Consider the following 19,188-nt stretch of genomic DNA (forward strand, 5'->3'; position numbering starts at 1 on the left):
TTGTTAACAGCAGTTCTTGCAAAGCACCTTGGGTGAATATATAATGTGCAACAGGCAGAATAAATGCACATTGTTAACAGCAGAAATAATACTGCTTTTAATTACATTAAATTTTTAATGCCTGTCTGCTTCCATTTTTTTGAGAACAGATGCAGCCAGACTCCAAGGGGTGAATTTTGCATTTGTCGGACGGGTGGGCAGCCGATTCACGCTGCCAAAACGGGCCGCGCTGCCATTTTGCGCTGGCGGGCCAATTAAGGCCCACCCAGCGCGTTTCAGACTCCTGTGTTCATCGGGAAAATTAAATCGGCGGCGGGCGTGTTCAGACCGCCGGTTCCAATGGGGAACCGGCAGTCTGTATAAAGAACGGCCAGGCAGCTTCCTTTACGCTGTTCACCATGGCCAGTCACCGGGCAGCACAAGAGGCGAGGGTGGAGGAGGAGGGGGGCAAGCTGCAGGGTAGGCCAGCGGGGGGGGCCACTGTGCCCCTCGGTTCTCCGATGCCTGCCTTGCTGTCCTCCTGAAAGAGGTGTCCAACCATCGGGAGATCTTGTTTCTGGAGGATGGGAGGAGGAGGGCCCCCCACGTGGCAGGAGGTGGCGGAGGCTGTTAGCTCTCAAGATGCTGTGCGGTGCACAGGAACACAGTGCCGCAAGCGTTTCAATGATTTGCTGTGCTCTGGAAGGGTGAGTACCATGTTGGCTTTGGCCATTTAACCCAGCAGGTAGCCTTTGAGGCCCCCCCTGCCACGTCTTAGTGTTGTTACTGCATTGGGCATTTGGCATACGCTGCGTGGGCAAATAGATGGTGACCCATCAGCCTTAGTGGTTGAGGAGAAGATGGGTTCTCCCCGCAGCATATGTTGGTGTTTGTCGCATTTGAGTAGTCTGGGGGCAACCTGCAGGGGAGGCAGCTAGACACATACTCAGAACTCCAACACGTGTCTTATTGTTGGTGATGAGATGGTGAAAGGGGAGCCTCAAGGTGTCATGGCCAAGGGCCATCTGCTGGCCTCGGCACCGCACTTAGTTGCGCCTCCTTGCCATGGGCGCTAAGACCCGTGTGTTATTCAAAGTGATGGACGCCGAATGTGCCCAAGGTGGCCGTTTGAGGGAGGGGGTTGGGACCAGCCGTACTATCTTTTGGGGACTGATCACCAGTAGTGTGGACAGGAGCTGCTGGAGGCCTCAGATGGGCCACTGTGGTTGGGATACAGCGTGCACGTGCAGAGTACATATGCGATCAGCCCCAATAAATACTCTTCTATGTTCTGCAGGCAAAAACTGAACACAATCTCAGGGAGCACCAGAGGACTGGTGGTGGGCACGCCGTGCTCCAGCGCCTCACCACGTATGAGGAGCAGACCATAGAGCTGGGGAGGAGGCAGGCGGCCAGGGCAGCAGGTGTTGGTGAGGCTGGGGTGCAGCGGCCAGGTATTTGAGGGCCACAGTCCCATTCACTCTGTCTCCCCACCATCCAAAGCACTGATGGTTGCTGCAATCGTTAATGCAGCAACACTGCTCATTCACAGACTGATACGGTCAGACGTGTGGGTCATACACAAAGGTTCCTCGGCCCCTTGAGGATGTGCGTCTCTAGCACCTTCCAAAGTCGCCTTATCCCTTTTGTAACCACTATCCCCATGGCCTAACATGCCATGGCATCGCTGCTGCACATCCAAAGATGTTTTGCATCTTAGGAGGGTTTGTACCTCCACCACCCTTTCAGCCAGTGCGTCCCACATTACTCTGCCCAAAAGGTCCTCAGCACCTCACCTGTCAACCTCATGGCACTCAACTTAAATAAATGCCACCACGTTAGTCATCCCTGCGCCAAGGGGAAATGTTGCCTTGTGCCCACCCGTTCTATGCCCCTCATAACGTTATGAAGGTCAATAATGTGACCTGTCAATCTCCTGTGCTCCACGGCAAATGTCACAAGTGTTTGCGATGTTTCTTCATAACTCCAACTCTCCAGGCCAGCATGCATCCAGGTCAGGAACCTCTACACTCTCCCAACTCCAATGCCATCCCTCCCATGAAGCGCAGGTCACAACTGGACGCAGAAGTGTAGATGTGGCCTCGACAGCGTTTTCTGCACTTGCAACATGACCTCCCTTTTCCTACATTCTATTCCTCGGCTAATAAAGGCAAGTCTGGCTTCAACCTTGTTAAACGCCTTATGTTCCTGTTCAGCAAGGTCCCTGTAATCGTCATGACTTACCATGGTCCTACTATTACTCATGTATTCCCGTACCTTGCTCGTCTTGCCCAAGTGCTTAACCGCACACTTATCCACATAACATTCCATGTGGCATTCCTTAGGCCATCTGACCAGCCTGTCTGGATGCGCGTGTAATGTTTGGGCCTCCTCTTGACTATTTATCACCCCACCAATGTTCGTCTCCTCAGGTTCTTGAAGGTGAGCGACTTATGAGGCTGGGGGGGAAAGGGATGAAAGGTGTTACTGGCTGAACGCTAACTGATGCACTGTCCTTGTTGTTAATTTCAGCATCACCACCGCATGGCCGCGCCCAAAGACACTGCAGCCCCCCCTCCACACCTGAGGCCCAAGACGTGCAACTTGCGTCACATCATTTCAGCCAGCCAGGCACCAGCGCAGACACAAACACTTCGGTGGGGATTATGATGTCGGCTAGTGTCCCAGGGCACAGTGGAGAGGGCACTTCACAATCGCTAGAGGAGATGGCACGGACAGAGAGTGCCGATGGCGCCAGCAGCCGGAGGATTGCAGGAGACCAGGCACATGCTGAGTGCAGCAGTGATGATGTGCCTCTGGAGATGTCAGCCATGCAGCAGCTGCAGGACAAGCGGCAGGGTGTGCAGGAGCATCTGGCAGGATTGCATGAGGGTGTGTTTCAGTTGGTCTCTGTGGTGGAGGAATCCAAGCAGTGTGTCAGTGATGGCATTAACTTCAGGGCAGAGCTTCAGGCTTCCTCCATTGAGAGATTGGCGACTCTCATGGAGAGGGGCTTCCAGTGGATTGAGAATCTTCTGATTGGGTTACGCACCGACCTGCAAGCCCTCACAGCGCTAATGGCCACTGGTGGTCATTCCCAATGTGGGAGATGTTCTGGGCACCAAGTGTCGCCGCTCAGTGCCCATGCATCTGCGGTGAGCAGGGAGGTACAATGTGACCTCACGTCGGCGCAGCAGCTGCCTGTCGTTGCTGCGAGCGCCTCTCAGTACGCTCCAGATGAGGGCAGCAGCTCCTCTGCCCCTCTGCCAGTGACCATTGCATCCGTTGAGACTGCGACAGCTGGGGAGGTGTCAGTTCTGGAACTGGCCACTCCCTCCCAAGCGGGGCCAGCACAGGTTCCACGGACCAGAGGACGGCCGCCAAGGTCATCGAGGCCAACAGGACATCAGAGTCAGCAGGCTGTCTCACAAACCACTCCGAGCGATGGGGCGGCACCTAGACGTAGAACCCGCAAACGTAAGCATAAGGGACGTTAGGCACTCCACGGGTATGTCACTGGTGATTTTGTGTTGGCCCTAGATTAGGGAATATATCATTATGTACATCAGAGTGACGTTTGTGCTTGACTTTGGTGGGAATAAAGTCCACTTTTCTGACCATGGCTGAGGGTGTCTCCTTAGTCCTGCATTTGTATGTTTCACAGACGTATCATGGGTGTTTGAGTGGACATTGATGTTTCTGTACTAAGCCCTTAGTTGCAGCTGATGAGGTGGAAGATGTAGCACCTAAGTGCCATGTGTGGAAGCGCCAGGCAATGCTGGTCCTGCAGATGCATGTGTGTGAAGCTACCTGAAGGTTCGTTGGATTAAATTGTCCCGGGTGTCCCTGCCTCCTTGGTGTAATAGCAGGTCGGCGTGCTGCCCCTCATCATCGCCCTGTGCTTCCTCATCCTCTGAGCCACTGCTGGATTCATCATGTGCAGTCTCACCCACTGTGTCAAGGTCTTCATCGTCAACTGCATTCCCCTTTTCCAGCGCAAGATTGCGCAGAGCGCAGCATGCTACCACTATCACAGAGACGTGATCTGGGGGGTACTGGAGTGCGCCCCCTGAGCGATCCAGGCAATGGAAGCACATCTTGAGAAGACCGATGGCTCTCTCCACCGCAGCCCTTGTGGTGCCGTGGCTCCTATTGTACCGCTGCTCAGCTTCTGTTCTTGAATGGCGGAGAGCCGACATGAGCCACCTTCGCAGGGGATAGCCCTTGTCACCCACCAGCCAACCATCCAGCCGAGCCGGAGCACTGAAGACCCCCGGCACCTGGGAATGTCTGAGGATGTAGGCGTCGTGGAAGCTGCCTGGGTACCTTGCACAGACTTGTAGAATCTGCATCCTGTGATCACACACTATCTGCACGTTCATGGAGTGGAAGCCCTTCCTGTTGACGAAGGCACCGGGCTCACCTGCTGGCGCCTTGATGGCCACATGTGTATAGTCTATTGCACCCTGGACACAGGGGAAGCCAGCAATGGCCGCGAAACCTCTGGCTCGCTGTGTATGACTTGCCTGGTCACAGTGGAAATGGATGAAGGTGGATACCCGTCTGAACAGAGCATCTGCAACCTGCTTGACACAAGTGTGGACAGCTGATTGGGAGACACCGCAAAGATCACCCACTGAGCCCTGGAAGGAGCCAGAGGCATAGAAGTGGAGGGCAACTGTGAGCTTCAGAGCCGCTGGCATGGGGTGTCCACCCAAACGGTTAGGGGAGATCTCAGGGCCAATCATCTGACAGATATAGTTGACTGTCCCCCTTGACAGTCGGAGCCTCCTTCGGCACTGCACCTCAGTCATATTGAGGTAGCTGCTTCCCCGCCTGTATACCCTGGCAGTGGCGTCTTCTGCGGCTCCTTCCACCTTGGATAACCTCTTGGCCCTGCGCTCCTTGTGCCTGCGCCTGACCTCCCAAAGGTGGCTCCCCTGGAGGCTGATTGTCCACTCCTGGCCTCCTCCTTATTCTATCCCTCCCTTCCTCCTCAGAGGAGCTGCCTCCAGTGGAGATGTCAGAACTCATACCCAGGTTGAATGGAGGCCTCCAGACAGCTGCAGGCCCAATAAAGATTACTGTCTGCAGACTGGTGAGCTGAAGCTTCAAACACAGAGAAAGCTATTGCAAATCGATCTGAACTGCTAACAATCTCACAGGCAAGTTTAAAACACTTTCAGCATTAAATACTTCAGAAAAAATATTAACAACTCCTCTGAGTCCACATATCCTGCCCATTGATGAGGTTTGTTTAAAAAATCAGTTACCCACCTGCCCGTTGGGTCTGTGTGCCGAGGTGAAGATCGCACGGGCTCCTCAAAATCGGCTTCAATTGCCGAGTTAAGTGCCTTAACAAGGCCTTTAATTAATGGCGGGTGCGCGTCGTGCTTCATAGCGCCCCCGCCCACCTAAATACCGCGTTGCCGCGCGCTGGCGTCGAGACGCTCGTGCGACATCAGCGCACGTCATTTTAAGCGCTGACGTGCGGGCTCCGCCACCTAAGCGTTAGCCATAAAATTCTGCCCCAAGTGTGCAGAATTCCAACTAATAAGATGATTCTGTTTTCTATTGTGCTGCCATGCTACCTTAGAACTGAAGCTGTCAAATTAATTTGTCTCAGGGTTTTATGGCAGGCAGAGGAAGGAAAGTTTTATTCCAAATATCTGAATTCAGCTCAACAGATACCTGAGGGTGACCCATAACGTCACCCTGCCCCCAAATACAGCCATGCATTTTGATATTCTATTTGTTTTATATCAGCCAATCTATTAATGATGACTATTAACCTGCCTGGTTTGAATGTTACCAAATCATGTGTATTTCTGTGGGCCAATTTGACATCATACATGCGGTGTGCAATTCTATCGCTGCTGACTGCATTTGTGTCCAGGAAAAATATTTCTATTCTTGCTTTCGAAGAGGATCAGTATTTGGTATTCTATTTAATCTCAGCTGCCCATCATTCAGATAACTGTCATTAATGTATTGATGAAATCTTCCAACACACTTGTCTCCGAGTCATTAAGTCATGGTTTCAAACCCTACCTCAGAAAATTGAGGCAAAAGAACCCACGGCACTCTTTGAGGAAGAAAAGGGAAGCTGCCCCAGTGTTCAGCTAATGTTTATCCCTTAACCAATACCACTAAATAAGATTATTATGTAATTCATTCCATTTTTCTTGTGGAAGCTTGCTCTGTACAAATTAACTGGAACATTTCTCTACATTCCATTCGTAAATAGAACCAACCCTAGAAAAGTTACGGTGCAGAAAGAAAGAGGCCATTCAGCCCATCGTGTCTGTGCTGGCCAAAGAAAGCGGAGAAAAAGAAACTAGATACTCAATTTTAATCCCGCTTTCCAGAATCTGGTCCGTAGGTTACAGCAGTTCAGGTGCAGATCCAGGTACCTTTTAACTGAGTTGAGCGTTTCAGCCTCAACCAGAAACTTAAGCAGTGAATTCCAGACGCCCACCCCCTCTGGGTGAAAAAGTTTTTCCTTCTTGACCCTCTAATCCCCTCTAAAATAGATACATTCATCCACACAGTTCAACCATGATTCTAACTGAATAAGCAGAGGTGACGAGGATGGCTGACTAGCCTACACCACCTCCTATTTGTTAGGTTCTTATTCTATTCTTTCTGCAACAATGCAATGAAATTACTGAATTGACTGGGACCTCCAGAGGTTGTGAAAAGTACAAAAATAATGCAAGTTTATTCATTCCTCATTACTTTTTCATAAGAATCGCCAGAAATCAATGCAAAATAAGATAAAAGCAAAATACTGCAGACGCTGGAAATGTGAAATAAAAACAGAAAACGCTGGAAGCAGTTTTAATGCTCGAAACTTTAACTGTTTCTCCCTCCACAGATGCTGTCAAACCTGCTGAGTTCTTCCAGCATTTTCTGTTTTTAATGCAAAATAAACCCGTGTGAATGAAGTAGAGGTAGCTTTGAAATGATCTTGACAAGCATGTTCCAACAAAATCAGAAAATAGTTCCTGCATTAACTCAGCCTGTAAATTAATATATTTTGAATTAAGTACAGTTGGTTGATTAAGTTGTTGAGTAAGCGACTCAAACCAAATTTCTTTTTCCAGCCTATTGGCTCAAGAAGTGCCAGCAACCCCCGGTTGTTCCTTTGGCTGCAATACTGACTGAGGATGAAGACTATGAAATAGGTAAGTGCAAGTATCATTGATTCATTTATTTCACAGATTTTTATTGTGCATTGACTCATAGATGTTTCCCTAAATTATGTTTTCTAATCTGATGCTCACTGCCTAATGTGCTCAAATACTTCAAAATAAAGAAAACTAAATTCGATGTGCAGCGACATGAAATCAAATCTGTTAGATTTATCACTGATTTTTCTTTTCTATGTAATTTCTGGAGCCAAGGCCACAATCTTACATCCCACAGGCAGGTGCGCACCCGACCCGAATGGACATGAAATAGCCCGAGATGACATTGGGCGAGCGTCCCTATGTCATGGCGCACTTCCACGATATTTCGCTCGGTAGGCGCACGCGGCAGTCAGAAGTGCGCCCGCCGACAATTAAGTGGGCAATTAAGCCAATTAACAATGCAATCAACAGCGAGTTTACGTGGCCCGTCCACATTTATGGTTGGCAGATGGGCCATTCTCCCAGGTGGCATTCACATGTTTGCTCAAACCTCGATCCAGGGTGGGATGAAATCTCCATGGAGAAATAAAATAAAAAGAGATATCTGGGGACTGGTTTTTCCTGAGGTATGCTTTCAGAGGCATGATTGTGCTGCACGGACATATTTTGCAGCATTTTTGTCATGTCCTTTAGTCTGTGGAGGTCTGCAGCTCCCTGGGGCAGCTGTCTGCCTTCAGGGAGCTCTCTCGAAGCACTCACTCTCACCCGCACCCTCAGTTACGTCAGCGCCCACCCTCTCCCCGCTCCCAACCTGGCAACGCGGAACATTTCAGCGCACATTTCACACTGACTGGCCATTAATTGGCCAGCCAGCGTGAAATTGTGGTCTGGGGCCGATCGTGGCCGGTGGCCCACTTCCCGTCCGCTCCCGGGCCCGCTGATCGCACACGCCCAACGACCAAAAAATTCAGGCCCAAGGGTTCAAAGGGTTTAAAAATATTTTCCTGTTACATTACATCGGACCTTTGCACCATAGTAAACCTTAGAAAGACTATATAACTTGCTTCCTACTTTTTATGAAAATAATTTTGAGAAAATTTCAGCAACAAAAATGAGCTTGATTTGAAAATTTGCTCAATTTGTATGATAGTGAATTTCAATTAGATCAACTAGACCCAAACTTTGTTAGCCGGGGAGGTTGGGGTGGAGCACAGTGGGTTGTGGGGTGGGGGGCCTTATGTGGGTCAGAATCTTGGACATGACCCAACTTCACCGGATCTGCAACTGTTTATTGCTGATGAAAATTTCTTAACAGAGGCAAATGTGCAATTCTTGCATTCATGCCCCACCCTGTGCTGACATCACGAGCTGAGGTGGAATGATAAGTTAATGCCACAAGCCAGTCTCACCAGGCCCAACGTCACTTGCCTTCCACATATTGTGGGCTGAATTGTATGAGGCCTTTGGGGAAGGGCTTGGAGGTGGGAAGGCTGACAAATTGGAATGGGAAGGCATCCTGGGGAAGCATCCGACCCCTTCCAACCGCCAGTGTTGGGAAAGGTAGTAGATGGTCCGCCTGTCTGGAGCCCAATTGAGTCTCTCACGTGGCCAATTAATAATCTCCACCTGCCTTCACTGGTATTTTACCCCTGCTGAAGGGCCCTCTGCTGTGTGGAGAGACTGCCAGGTAAACCCTGGCAGCCTGTCAGCAGGCTCCAAGGCGGGGTGGGAGGTTCCTTATAGGTCAATTCTTTGCCCACGGAGGGGCATCTGGCGGCAGTGGACGTCACTGTGATATCAGTGTCACCTGCCCTCAGCAATTCCCCCCCACCCCCCACCCATCCCCGCCAAAGCCTGCTTGGCTGGCCCCTGTGCCCAAGATCCCACTTACCTGGCTGTGAGGGCACACATCCACCACTCCTCCAGATATTATCCCAGCTGTGGCCAGCACATTCAGTGGCGCTGCTGTGCTACAGTCCCTCTGTTTGGGGGTGTGCTGCCATCTTTAATAGGGTGGCAGGCCCAGTGGTAGCCACTTAATTGGTTGCTGCCCCTGAATTGCAGATCGGGGTCTGCTGCTTCCGGCCCTGGCAGTGGGATTTCTGCCACCTGTGGAAAATCCTGGTCAATAAGTGGGCTGGGGAAGTGAAACTGCTGAAATTTCTGCGTGGGACGCAACACTGGTTTCACAACAGCAAAATGTAGCATTTCTTCAAAAATAAAACTGGAGATCTTCTGCTCCAATAATAAAAACAGAAAACACTGGAAAAACTCAGCACCTGACAGCATCTATGGAGAGAGGAACTGAGTTAACGTTTCAAGTCCGTATGACTCTTCTTCAGTATTTTGCTTTGACCTTTTGCTCCAGTCGCATGCGCTCCCCATTGGATTGAGCAGCAAAGTATATACTGATATCCCTGTTCTCTCATGGGGGTGGTTAGCTGGAGAATTCTGGAAAGGACACACCAGACTTTCCTCTTTTCTGCAAATGATTCCATTGCTGGATTTGGAATGGGGCAAATGGACCATTGGAACTCCTACCCTGTCACACATGTGGAGACAGAGTGAGGCTCTAAGAATGTTGAGACTAATGTTTTACGCGTGGAATTGGAAAGCATACAAATAAAATGCCATTTCCGTGTTGACGACATGACATCTGATGCGCATCATGTTATTGTATTGTGCTACAAGAAATGCCACCACCCTATCAAAGTGTAGGATGGGCAAGGCAATACAAAGGATTCATTTTTGTTTTTATTCTGTACTTTTTTCCTGAAGGTGGTGAACCATGCTGTGACATTGGCATTTTACTCATGGTGAAGGGCCCTCTGCTGTGTGTGGAGGTTGCCAGGTGAATCCTAGCGGCCTCCCAGCAGGCTCACATGTAAGTTGAGCTAACAATTGTCACCAGTGCTGTGGGCACCCTGGATAAGTCTGCTCCTGTCCTTATACTTTCCTGTGGGGATCACAAGGTCACACCCAACAACTACCCGAACTGAAATCAGCTGCCTCAGTACAAACTAAGTGGTGGAACTGAGATTTTCCTACTCTGCATGGCTTAGTATCTCACTGAGCAGGCTTTTAAGCAGGCCATGCAATAGGACCCAGCCCTGATCCCTGAAACAGGCAGAAAGGCTGTTAACTATTCCAAACAGGGTCCTACAATTGTATGTTGTGAGAGGTTTCCCCAAGAGCACTGAAAACATGACACTGGTATCTTTGGGGCAAAGAATGTTCCTACAAAAAACTTTCAGCCTGCCAAAAAATCAAACTAATTTGTTAACATTGGTTAAATACTGATAACGTTCCCATGAAACTAAAATGAGGCCTGACCATGGTAATACATTTTCAGCCTTGACTCAGTGGTAGCTTTTTAGCCTCTGAGTCAAACGATGGTGGGTTCAAACCTGACATCAGGGACTCGAGCGCATAGTCCAGGTAGACGCTTCGAATAGTTCCATTTGATCTTATATATCCACCCAGGTAGATGGGGCCTTGGGTTAATGTCTCAGCTGAAAAGATGGCACTTCTGAGTGACCTCGCGAGGGAGTGCTGTGCAGTCAGAAGTGCCATCTTTTCAGATGAGACATTAACCCAAGGCCCCATCTACCCGCCTGGGTGGATATATAAGATCAAATGGCACTATTTGAAGAGGAGGATTTATCCCTCCAAAAACAAAATGATCTGAGCAGTTATTTCATTGGTGTTCGTGGGAGCTTGCTGTATGCAAATTATCTGTCATGTTTCCTACATTACACAGTGACTATAGTACAGAAGTACTTCATTGGCTTTAAGATGTCCTGAGGTTGTGGAAGGTGTTTACAAATGCACATTCTTTCTCTTATAAGGTGATATTGTCAAGTACCAGTGCCCCCCTGGATTCACACTTGTTGGCAGTGACCTCATGACTTGCAGATTATCAGCAAAATTGCAGTTTGAAGGGAACCCTCCATCTTGTGAAGGTAAGGATAACATGTGGAGCTGTCGGAGAGTTTTTCTGTATCTATCCGATTGAGCTCTTCGTTTACAAAATCAACTCCAATTTGTCCCTTAAACAAAGAGGGTAAATAGGGCAGGGTGATAGAGGGGAAAAATCTGCAATCTGGCTGGAATCCTCTGTCCTCTCCTGTGGCAGGGTAATGGGGTACTTAATCATGTGGGAGGGTGGTGTATATGGACCCTGTCACCTTCCTGTCTCCATCCTTATTGAGTCCAGGGTGGCAAGGCCCATGGGTGGCCTTCCTACCCTGTCACTAATTTAGGCCCTTAAGTGGCCAATTGATGCCCATTTAAGAGCCTCATTCTGCGGCTACTGGTATTAACCCAGCAGTGAGTGGGGGGTTCAGCATGCAGAGAGCATAATAAGCAAACCTATGCGAGGTTGTTTGCGGGTTCCCTATTTCAAAGGCACTCAGTGCCTGATTGAGAGACTTGGCATCAGGAAAAGGGGAGACAGTGGGAGGCCTGCTGAGAGCCATCCCTGCCTTTGCTGCTGCCGCCCTGCACCCTTCCCATCCCCCTCCGACTCTCCCCCACCCCCCACCATCCTCCATCACTCACCTGTGGCCTGGGATCCAGAGACAATCCTAGGCCTTGGATGTGTGCCGTAACATTAGCAGCTGCAGTTTAACAAAGCTTTGCGGACAGGACTCCTGCCCCGGGTCCTTGATCCTGAGGGAAGGCCCACTGCTGTCCTGTCAAGTGCCAGAGTGGCACATGATGTGGCAGGCCTTCCCTAAAAGAGGTGATGCGGGGCTCCCGCTGGCTCTCCAGTGACAGCCAAGACTGCCATCGCCTCCTTGTGGTCCTGGCTGATAATCAGAGAGTGTGAGGAACAGACTAGCAAGACATATGAGCAGAATGCGGGATCAATGTTTTAGAACTGACAAGGGGTCAGGACATACTGAAGTTATCGAGAAGTAACAAAGCAGAATTAGTTAACAATAGTAAGAATGCATCTTGCATACTTTATATTAGGATTGAGAGGGAGAAACGTGAGTCACAAACCAAAGTTTTAAACGTTCTTTTTATTCGTTCATGGGATGTGGGCGTCGCTGGCTAGGCCAGCATTTCTTTCCCATCCCTAATTGCCCTTGTTCAGAGGGCGTTTTAAGAGACAACCACATTGCTGTGGGTCTGGAGTCATATGTAGGCCAGACCAGGTAAGGACAGCAGATTTCCTTCCCTAAAGGACACTAGTGAACCAGATGGGTTTTTACAACAATTGACCAGATTTTTATTGAATTCAAATTTTACCATCTGCCATGGTGAGATTCGAACCTGGGTCCCCAGAGCATTACCCTGGGTGACTAGAATACCAGTCCAGCGACAATACCACTGCCACTGCCTCCCCCCAGAAACTTAGAATATTTGGCAAACATAGAGGCCAGGATTTTCCCCTCAGTGATTTGGGGGTGGGGCCAGCTCGCCAAGGGGAAAATGATGCGGGATGATGTCGGGAGGAATCCCCGACGTCATCCCGGTTCCTTTAAATTTTTAGGAAGGTGGGCGGACAGCGAAATCAGCTGTCCGCCCTCCGACCCGTCAATGGCCAATTGAGGCCATTGACAGGCTATTTAAGGTAATTAAAGACCTACCCGTCCAAGCTAAAGACTGGCGGGCAGGCCAGGAGCCCCAGCGGGCTCCAGATTATTCATGAAACTTCCACTGGCGGGATGAAGTTTCATGTCTGTTTTTTAAAAATGTAATAAATTTTAAGTGTTTATTATTAACATGTCCCATCTCATGTGACATTGTCACATGAGGGGGACATGTCAATAATTTTATTATTTTTCTATTTTTAGAGTTTACTTACCTCTCATGAATCTCCCTGAGACAGGACTTTGCCTGGGCGGCTGCTGGGCGGGCCGTAATCGCCCCGCCCACTCAAAATGGCGGTAGGCCCCGTTTCGATGGCGGGGGTCAGCTGTCCGCCTGCCGCCAAGCCGGTGGGGCCTGCACACCCACCAAGGGCAAAATTCTGCCCAGAATATTTGGCTTTTTCTAAAGAAGTTCAAAATGCATAAAGGAGGAAGTGATGTTTCAGTTATATAGAGCATGGGTCACACCCCACCTGGTGTACCATATTCAATTTTGGGGACTACAGCCTCAAGAAGGTTATGTTGGCCCTAAAGTAGCCAACGCAGATTCACCAGAATCATACTAAAACGTGAAGGGTTAAATAAGATGACATTGCATAAAATTGGATATTCCTTTCAGACAGGAAGATTAATGGGTGATCTAATTGAAGAATTTAAAATGATCAAGAGATTCAATTGGGTAGACACAGAAAAAAACTCTCCTTTAGTGGGGGATTCGAGCACCAGGCAGCATAACCTTAAAATTGGAGCTGGGCCATTTAGGAAGTACAGGAGAGAGCTCTGCCCTTTCTACTGCCGATAGCAAGAACCATGTAGTGTCAAGTGAAACTCAGATATAGTTTCAGGAAAAAATTATAGGTAAGGTCTTCTGATTTTTCTTTGCACGCCAGTGATCTAACAATCGTCACACCTCCATTTGTATTTTAAAATTTCAGCACAGTGCCCTGTAAATGAAATTCGCAGAGCCTCATCGGGAGTCATTTTAAGTCCAGGATATCCAGAAAATTATCCTAATTTCCAAACCTGTTCCTGGACGATTCGAGTGGAACCGCGATACAATATTACTCTTTATGTGGAGGTGTTTCAAAGTGAAAAACAGTTTGATGAGCTGAGCATATTTGATGGTAAGTTAAGCAATTTTTATCAATTGATAGTTTGATGAAATAATTCTGTTAACTAAATTTGTTTGGGAGAATGTGGGCTACATGTAGACTAAACAATGGTCCTTGTTAGGAAATAGAGACAGTTTAAATAAGTTATATTGGTATTTGTAGGTGTTAGGAATGCGTTTTAGCTTTAAAAGTTTAAGTTTGATTTGTATCTATGTTAAGGCAGGTCCCTCCCACAGACACACACACAAAAACTAAAAAACAGAAGTTTTAAATTCAGTTTGAAGCTAAGACCCCAGAGAGCCTGGACACTGGGAGAGAGAGCTGCAGATTTCCCAAAAGAACCAAAAGGTCCCAAGGCTAAAGGAGTGAGACAGAAACTTGGGAAAGTCCCAAGCAGACCTTCTAGTCAAACGAAAGACAGGAGCTTGGAAAAGGTCCTGTTAATGACATTAAGAGCGAGGGGGCAGAGAGAAAGGTTCCAAGCTTCAGATCTAAAGAGACAAAAGCTGCAGTAAGCAGATTTAAAGTGAGAACAGCTTGCAAGAGGAAAGAAATTCCAAAGAGATGGCTGAAGTTCTGTAACTCTTGGCTATGGGCATGTGAAACAGTAGGTGTACTGTTCACAGTTGAGTTGGTGAGAGAGGGTGCGTGGAAGACAGCTTGAATGCATGTGGCAACCCAGGCGAGAGGAACATCAGAAGGAGAGTTTGAAATGCTGGAGGCGGACCCTTGTGGAAGGCATCTGAGAGAAGGCGTCGGTTTGGGGGAAGATTCCAAAGTGAGATCTTGGAGACTGGAGATTGGAAACCCTCAGGTGAAAGACTGAGTTCAGTGAGACTGGTTGGCTCACAGTGTGACAAGTGTCTGGGAGGAGTTGAAAAGAGTTCCATAGCATCTGGTTGAAGTGACATCTGCCACTTGGTTTCAGAATGTGGTGCGTCTGACCACAGGTCACCATAGGCATACATAGACTGTGTACCTATTGGGAACATTAGAGTATGAGATAGCTTTTGTAATTTGTGTTATCCTTACAAATCTGTATATATCTGTAAAGGTATAGTTGCGGGTGACAGAGTATTGTAATATAGTTCATCTTTCCTTGTTTAATAAAGGTTTTATGCTTTTGTTAAAAGTTCATTAGCTGACTCTGGTGATTCTGTTCAGTAGCCCCTCTCCACTTATATAAACAAACAAATAAAAGTTAGGACAAAAACAAAAATACCTGGAGAAACTCAGCAGGTCTGACGGCATCTGCGGAGAGGAATACAGTTAACGTTTCGAGTCTGTATGACTCTTCATCAGATTTCCAGCATCCGCAATATTTTGCTTTTAAATAAAAGTTAAGATCTGTCAACAAAAACAAAAAACGCTGGAAAAACTCCGCAGGTCTGACAGCATTTGTGGAGAGAAAGACAGAGTTAACATTTCAAATCCATATGACTCTTTTTCAGAGCTAAGAGAAGTAAAAGTGTGGTGAAATTTATACTGTTTAAGGGAGGTGGAGCAGGTGAGGCTGGATAGAAGACCAGTGATAGGTGAAGGCAAAGGAGAGATTGCCAAAGATATCTTAAACAAAAGGTCAGAGGGGTGTTAATGGTGGTGATACTGGCTAAAGGAGGTGCTAATGGTGACATTAAGGATAGAAAGCAGAATGTGATGATGGCCAGACAAGGGTAAGCACTCTGGGAAGAACAACATGAGCAAGTGACAGATGGCCCTAGTTTGTCAAACCGGGCTCCACTCTGGGATCGGGCTTGTCCAGAGATAATCTCAGCTGGGATCATAACAGTCCTATTGCTGCTACCAATAAAAGGTAGACTTTGTAAAATATACTTAGCTGAATGTGGAGCAGTAATGCTCCTCCCAGCACCACTCCAGCTCAGGAAGCTGTACTGGCCTCTGCCTCCTCCTGATTGCACCCCTCCATCTCCTGATCGTTGTCCACCCCACCCCAACCACCCATCAAGCCCCCATAATCATTCCCTGAGACTTACCTGAGGGCCGCTGGCAATGGACAAAGCCTCAGTCCTCGACCGATAATCTGCCAGTGGACTCCTGGGAGGTGTGGACAACCAGTCAGACTAATGTAACTGAGACCCAAGTTCCAATAGCATGGCATCAGGCCTGCCTATTCCAATGCAGGCATTGTGTCCTGCGTCCAGTTCACAGCAGCAGGCCAACACAAACCAATTTCTAGGCCACTGGTTGCCAATTAAAACATTTTGGCCCGAGCTCTCATGCTGCCTGTTGAAAATGTCTACTTGCTCCTCTGTCCTTGTCAAGGTGGCTGGATGAAGCTTCACTACATGAGAGACACTCGTTTTGTGGGAGAAAGGGATTGATGGTGATTATACAGCTGCTGGTGGACAATATGTTAATTGGTCACAGCGTGGGCTTGAAGAGATTCACAACTGAGGTTTCGGCTGTAGACAGGCCTCAGTCAGCTCTGGCAAGAAAACATGGAGATTGAAGACAAGTTGTTGGTCAACGTTAAAACTGCTAAATTTTTTTTTAAATGTGTTTGCATGGATTTGATATTATTGAATTTTTCTTATCATACTCTTTTGCCATCTACAAGAAATAACAAAACTGGTTTTATAGGGTCAGATAAGGTATCTTGGAAATAAGAACAGGAAATGCTGGAAATACTCAGGTCTGGCAGCATCTGTGAAGAGAGAAACAGAGTTAATGGGGGGAATCTTGTGCTCTTGCTAGTGCGAGCCTGGTGGTGGGAAGAGCATGTACTTCGGTGGAATGGTGATGTACATAAGCCCATCCACCTTTCTACCCCACCAGAATTAAGTTTTGGGTGGAAAGGCCCATGGTCAACCTTTCCGCCTTGCTGTCAATTGAGGTCCTTAGTGTCCAATTAATGACCATTTAAGGCATTCATCCTGCCACCGCTGGTACTAACCCAGTGCAGCATGTGCAGCAGCGAAAATCGTGCGACCAGTTTGTCACCTCTGGGGGTGAGGAATGCCGCAGGACCGGACATCAGGAAGGAGGGGCTCACTGAGACCCCCTGCCCTTGCTGTCGACCCCCTGCATCTCTCTCCCCATGTCCCCACCCTGAAAAACACTCTTCCACCTCCCACCCCCCCAACCCCACATTAATTACCTGTGGCCTGGTTTGCTTCATGATCTGGTGCCTGTCCTTCCAGCAGCAGCCACATCTTCCCCAGTGGCGCTACTGAGCACAAGAGCTAATTGCTCTGGCAGCTCTTGGTAGGCAAGACTTTCACCCCTGGGGTTTTGATTCCAAGGTAAGGCCTGGCACTGGCCTTGCCATTACCTGAATGGTGTGTGGCCCAGCAGGCCTTCCCAAAAAGAGGCAGCGGGGGTCTCTCGCCAGCCAGCAGATGAGATCCCTGACGTCTCAGGAAGATTCCGCCCAATGTTTCAGCTTGATGACCTTTCCTCAGAAGACTGTTGGAACTTCTGACAAGAGATCATCAACTGGAAACATTAACTCTGCTTCCCTGCCCATGGATGCTGCTGGATGTGCTGGAGTCCTTCCAACATTTTCTGTCTCTATTTCAGATTTCCAGCAACTGCAGCATTTTGCTTTTGTACTAATGCTTATTTGAAGGTTTGCATCCACCATTAGGCCTGGAACAATTCAGATCGCTGCCTCAAAAGAAGCAATTTGTTTGCAATTTAGCATGTTTATTCATCTGAACAGCAAGGAGGCCGCACTTTTGAAATTAACAGATGCTATGTTATTTTCAGAGAAAGTTAACTTTTATTCAAATTGCAAGTACTCCTTCAACAATTTGTCTTAGTTTAATTTAGCCATTTGCACATCACATTTCAGCACATTTTCACTTTGTCTTCCATCTTTATTTTCAATTCATGTCAAGTAATGAATGCTGTTGCTGGCACCAAGTGTATTAGAAATGGTGGGGTTTCTCACTGGACACACAGTGGACCACAGCACACCCCGTCTTCCTAAGGCTTGTGAGAGGAATGCAACGCTTCACTATTTAATTCATTCTAAGCTCTCCACGGAAGCTAAGACCTATGTACAAATGTAACTGATGTGCAGTACAATTGCTAAAAGAGCAAAGCTTTCATCCATCAAGAAATTTCCCCTTTAACAGCCCAGCAGGAGCTTTGGAATGCTGACTTGTATTATTTTTAGAATTCGTCAGAATTTCTGCCTGTTCATTGACAGCTGTTTCTCATTTAATAGGACCCACAGGTCAAAATCGACTGTTAGTTGCTCTAAGTGGAAATCACACTGGACAAAGGAATTTTACAAGCACAGGAAGACAGCTGTATTTACGCTGGTCAACAGATCATGCAACCAGCAAGAAAGGATTCAAAATCCAGTACACAGGTAGGGAACTGTTATTTCATGCCCTGCAATTTTATGTTTAAATGTTATGATTCTCTTTATGTTAAAAAAATCTAAATATTTCAAACTATGTGCAATAAATGTTCATAACTCCTGGTCTACTGGTGTACTCTGAAGATGTTAGAAAGTTGAAATATCTTTTCTTCAATTGCAATTTTTTCTCTCCTCTCTCCCTGCTGTGTTGCAGTTTCACTGGTTGGCATGTCCAACAGCAGGGCATCAAACCCAATGCTGTCATGCCTAAATGTGTGCACACACACACACACAACTCACACTTTCTATCAGCATTCTGAAACAGGAACCCTGGCTCATTTCTCCCTTCCCCAGACCTGGGGCACTGAGGCTAATTGTTGAGATAAACACAGTTTGGAACTTTGCTGGTCTACAAGGCTTAATTTCATACTCGATTATACAGTTAACAACCATTGGGAGATTTTCAGTTGAAATATTTTTCAGCAATAGAGATTCCCACAATCCATGTGGTGAGTATTAGTGAGTCACGGAGCAGAACTTCCATTTCAAATTATACACCCAGTCCAAGAGATTATATAGACCCTGACTTATATTACAGGATACCTACCACAAGGTGACTTTTACTCCTGTTAGAAACATTTAAAACTTTTTCTTGAAGGAATACAATGAATCAGTGCTCATGACATGAGCTGGCATCTTGCTCTACAAGTTTACTATTGAAAAAGAAGCACTGCATAGCATCAATCTTTGGTCTGCCATGACCTAACTTGAAGTGTGACCCCTGGTCCTCTCTAACCTATCTATTTAAATAATTGGCCCAGATAAAGACAATCCAGTCCCTTTATTGTTAAATAATACTTGTTCGAATCATCCATGAATCTCCCTGCTCTAAGGCATATGGATTCAGTTCTTTGAGCTTACTTGGGTAACTAAGGTATTGTAAACTAGGAATTAACCTCACGGCCCTTCTCTGCAGCCTTTAGATAGTTTCAATATCTCCCCTCCAAAAAAGAAGAAAGTTAGACACAGTAATA

At 47.5% G+C, this 19,188-nt stretch overlaps 1 protein-coding gene across 1 annotated transcript in view; it reads left to right on the top strand.

Annotated features, from left to right (window-relative positions):
* Positions 1–19,188, top strand: part of LOC144680673 (CUB and sushi domain-containing protein 1-like) — a 2,611,816-nt gene that overhangs the window by 2,357,101 nt on the left and 235,527 nt on the right. Inside the window, exons 45-48 of the mRNA XM_078541910.1 lie at positions 7,086–7,166; positions 10,961–11,074; positions 13,648–13,836; positions 18,017–18,163. Coding sequence (XP_078398036.1) covers positions 7,086–7,166; positions 10,961–11,074; positions 13,648–13,836; positions 18,017–18,163 — 531 coding nt within the window. The remainder of the gene's footprint in view (positions 1–7,085; positions 7,167–10,960; positions 11,075–13,647; positions 13,837–18,016; positions 18,164–19,188) is intronic.

The sequence above is a fragment of the Cetorhinus maximus genome, chromosome 5, assembly GCF_964194155.1.
Source record: "Cetorhinus maximus chromosome 5, sCetMax3.hap1.1, whole genome shotgun sequence".
Taxonomy (NCBI): domain Eukaryota; kingdom Metazoa; phylum Chordata; class Chondrichthyes; order Lamniformes; family Cetorhinidae; genus Cetorhinus; species Cetorhinus maximus.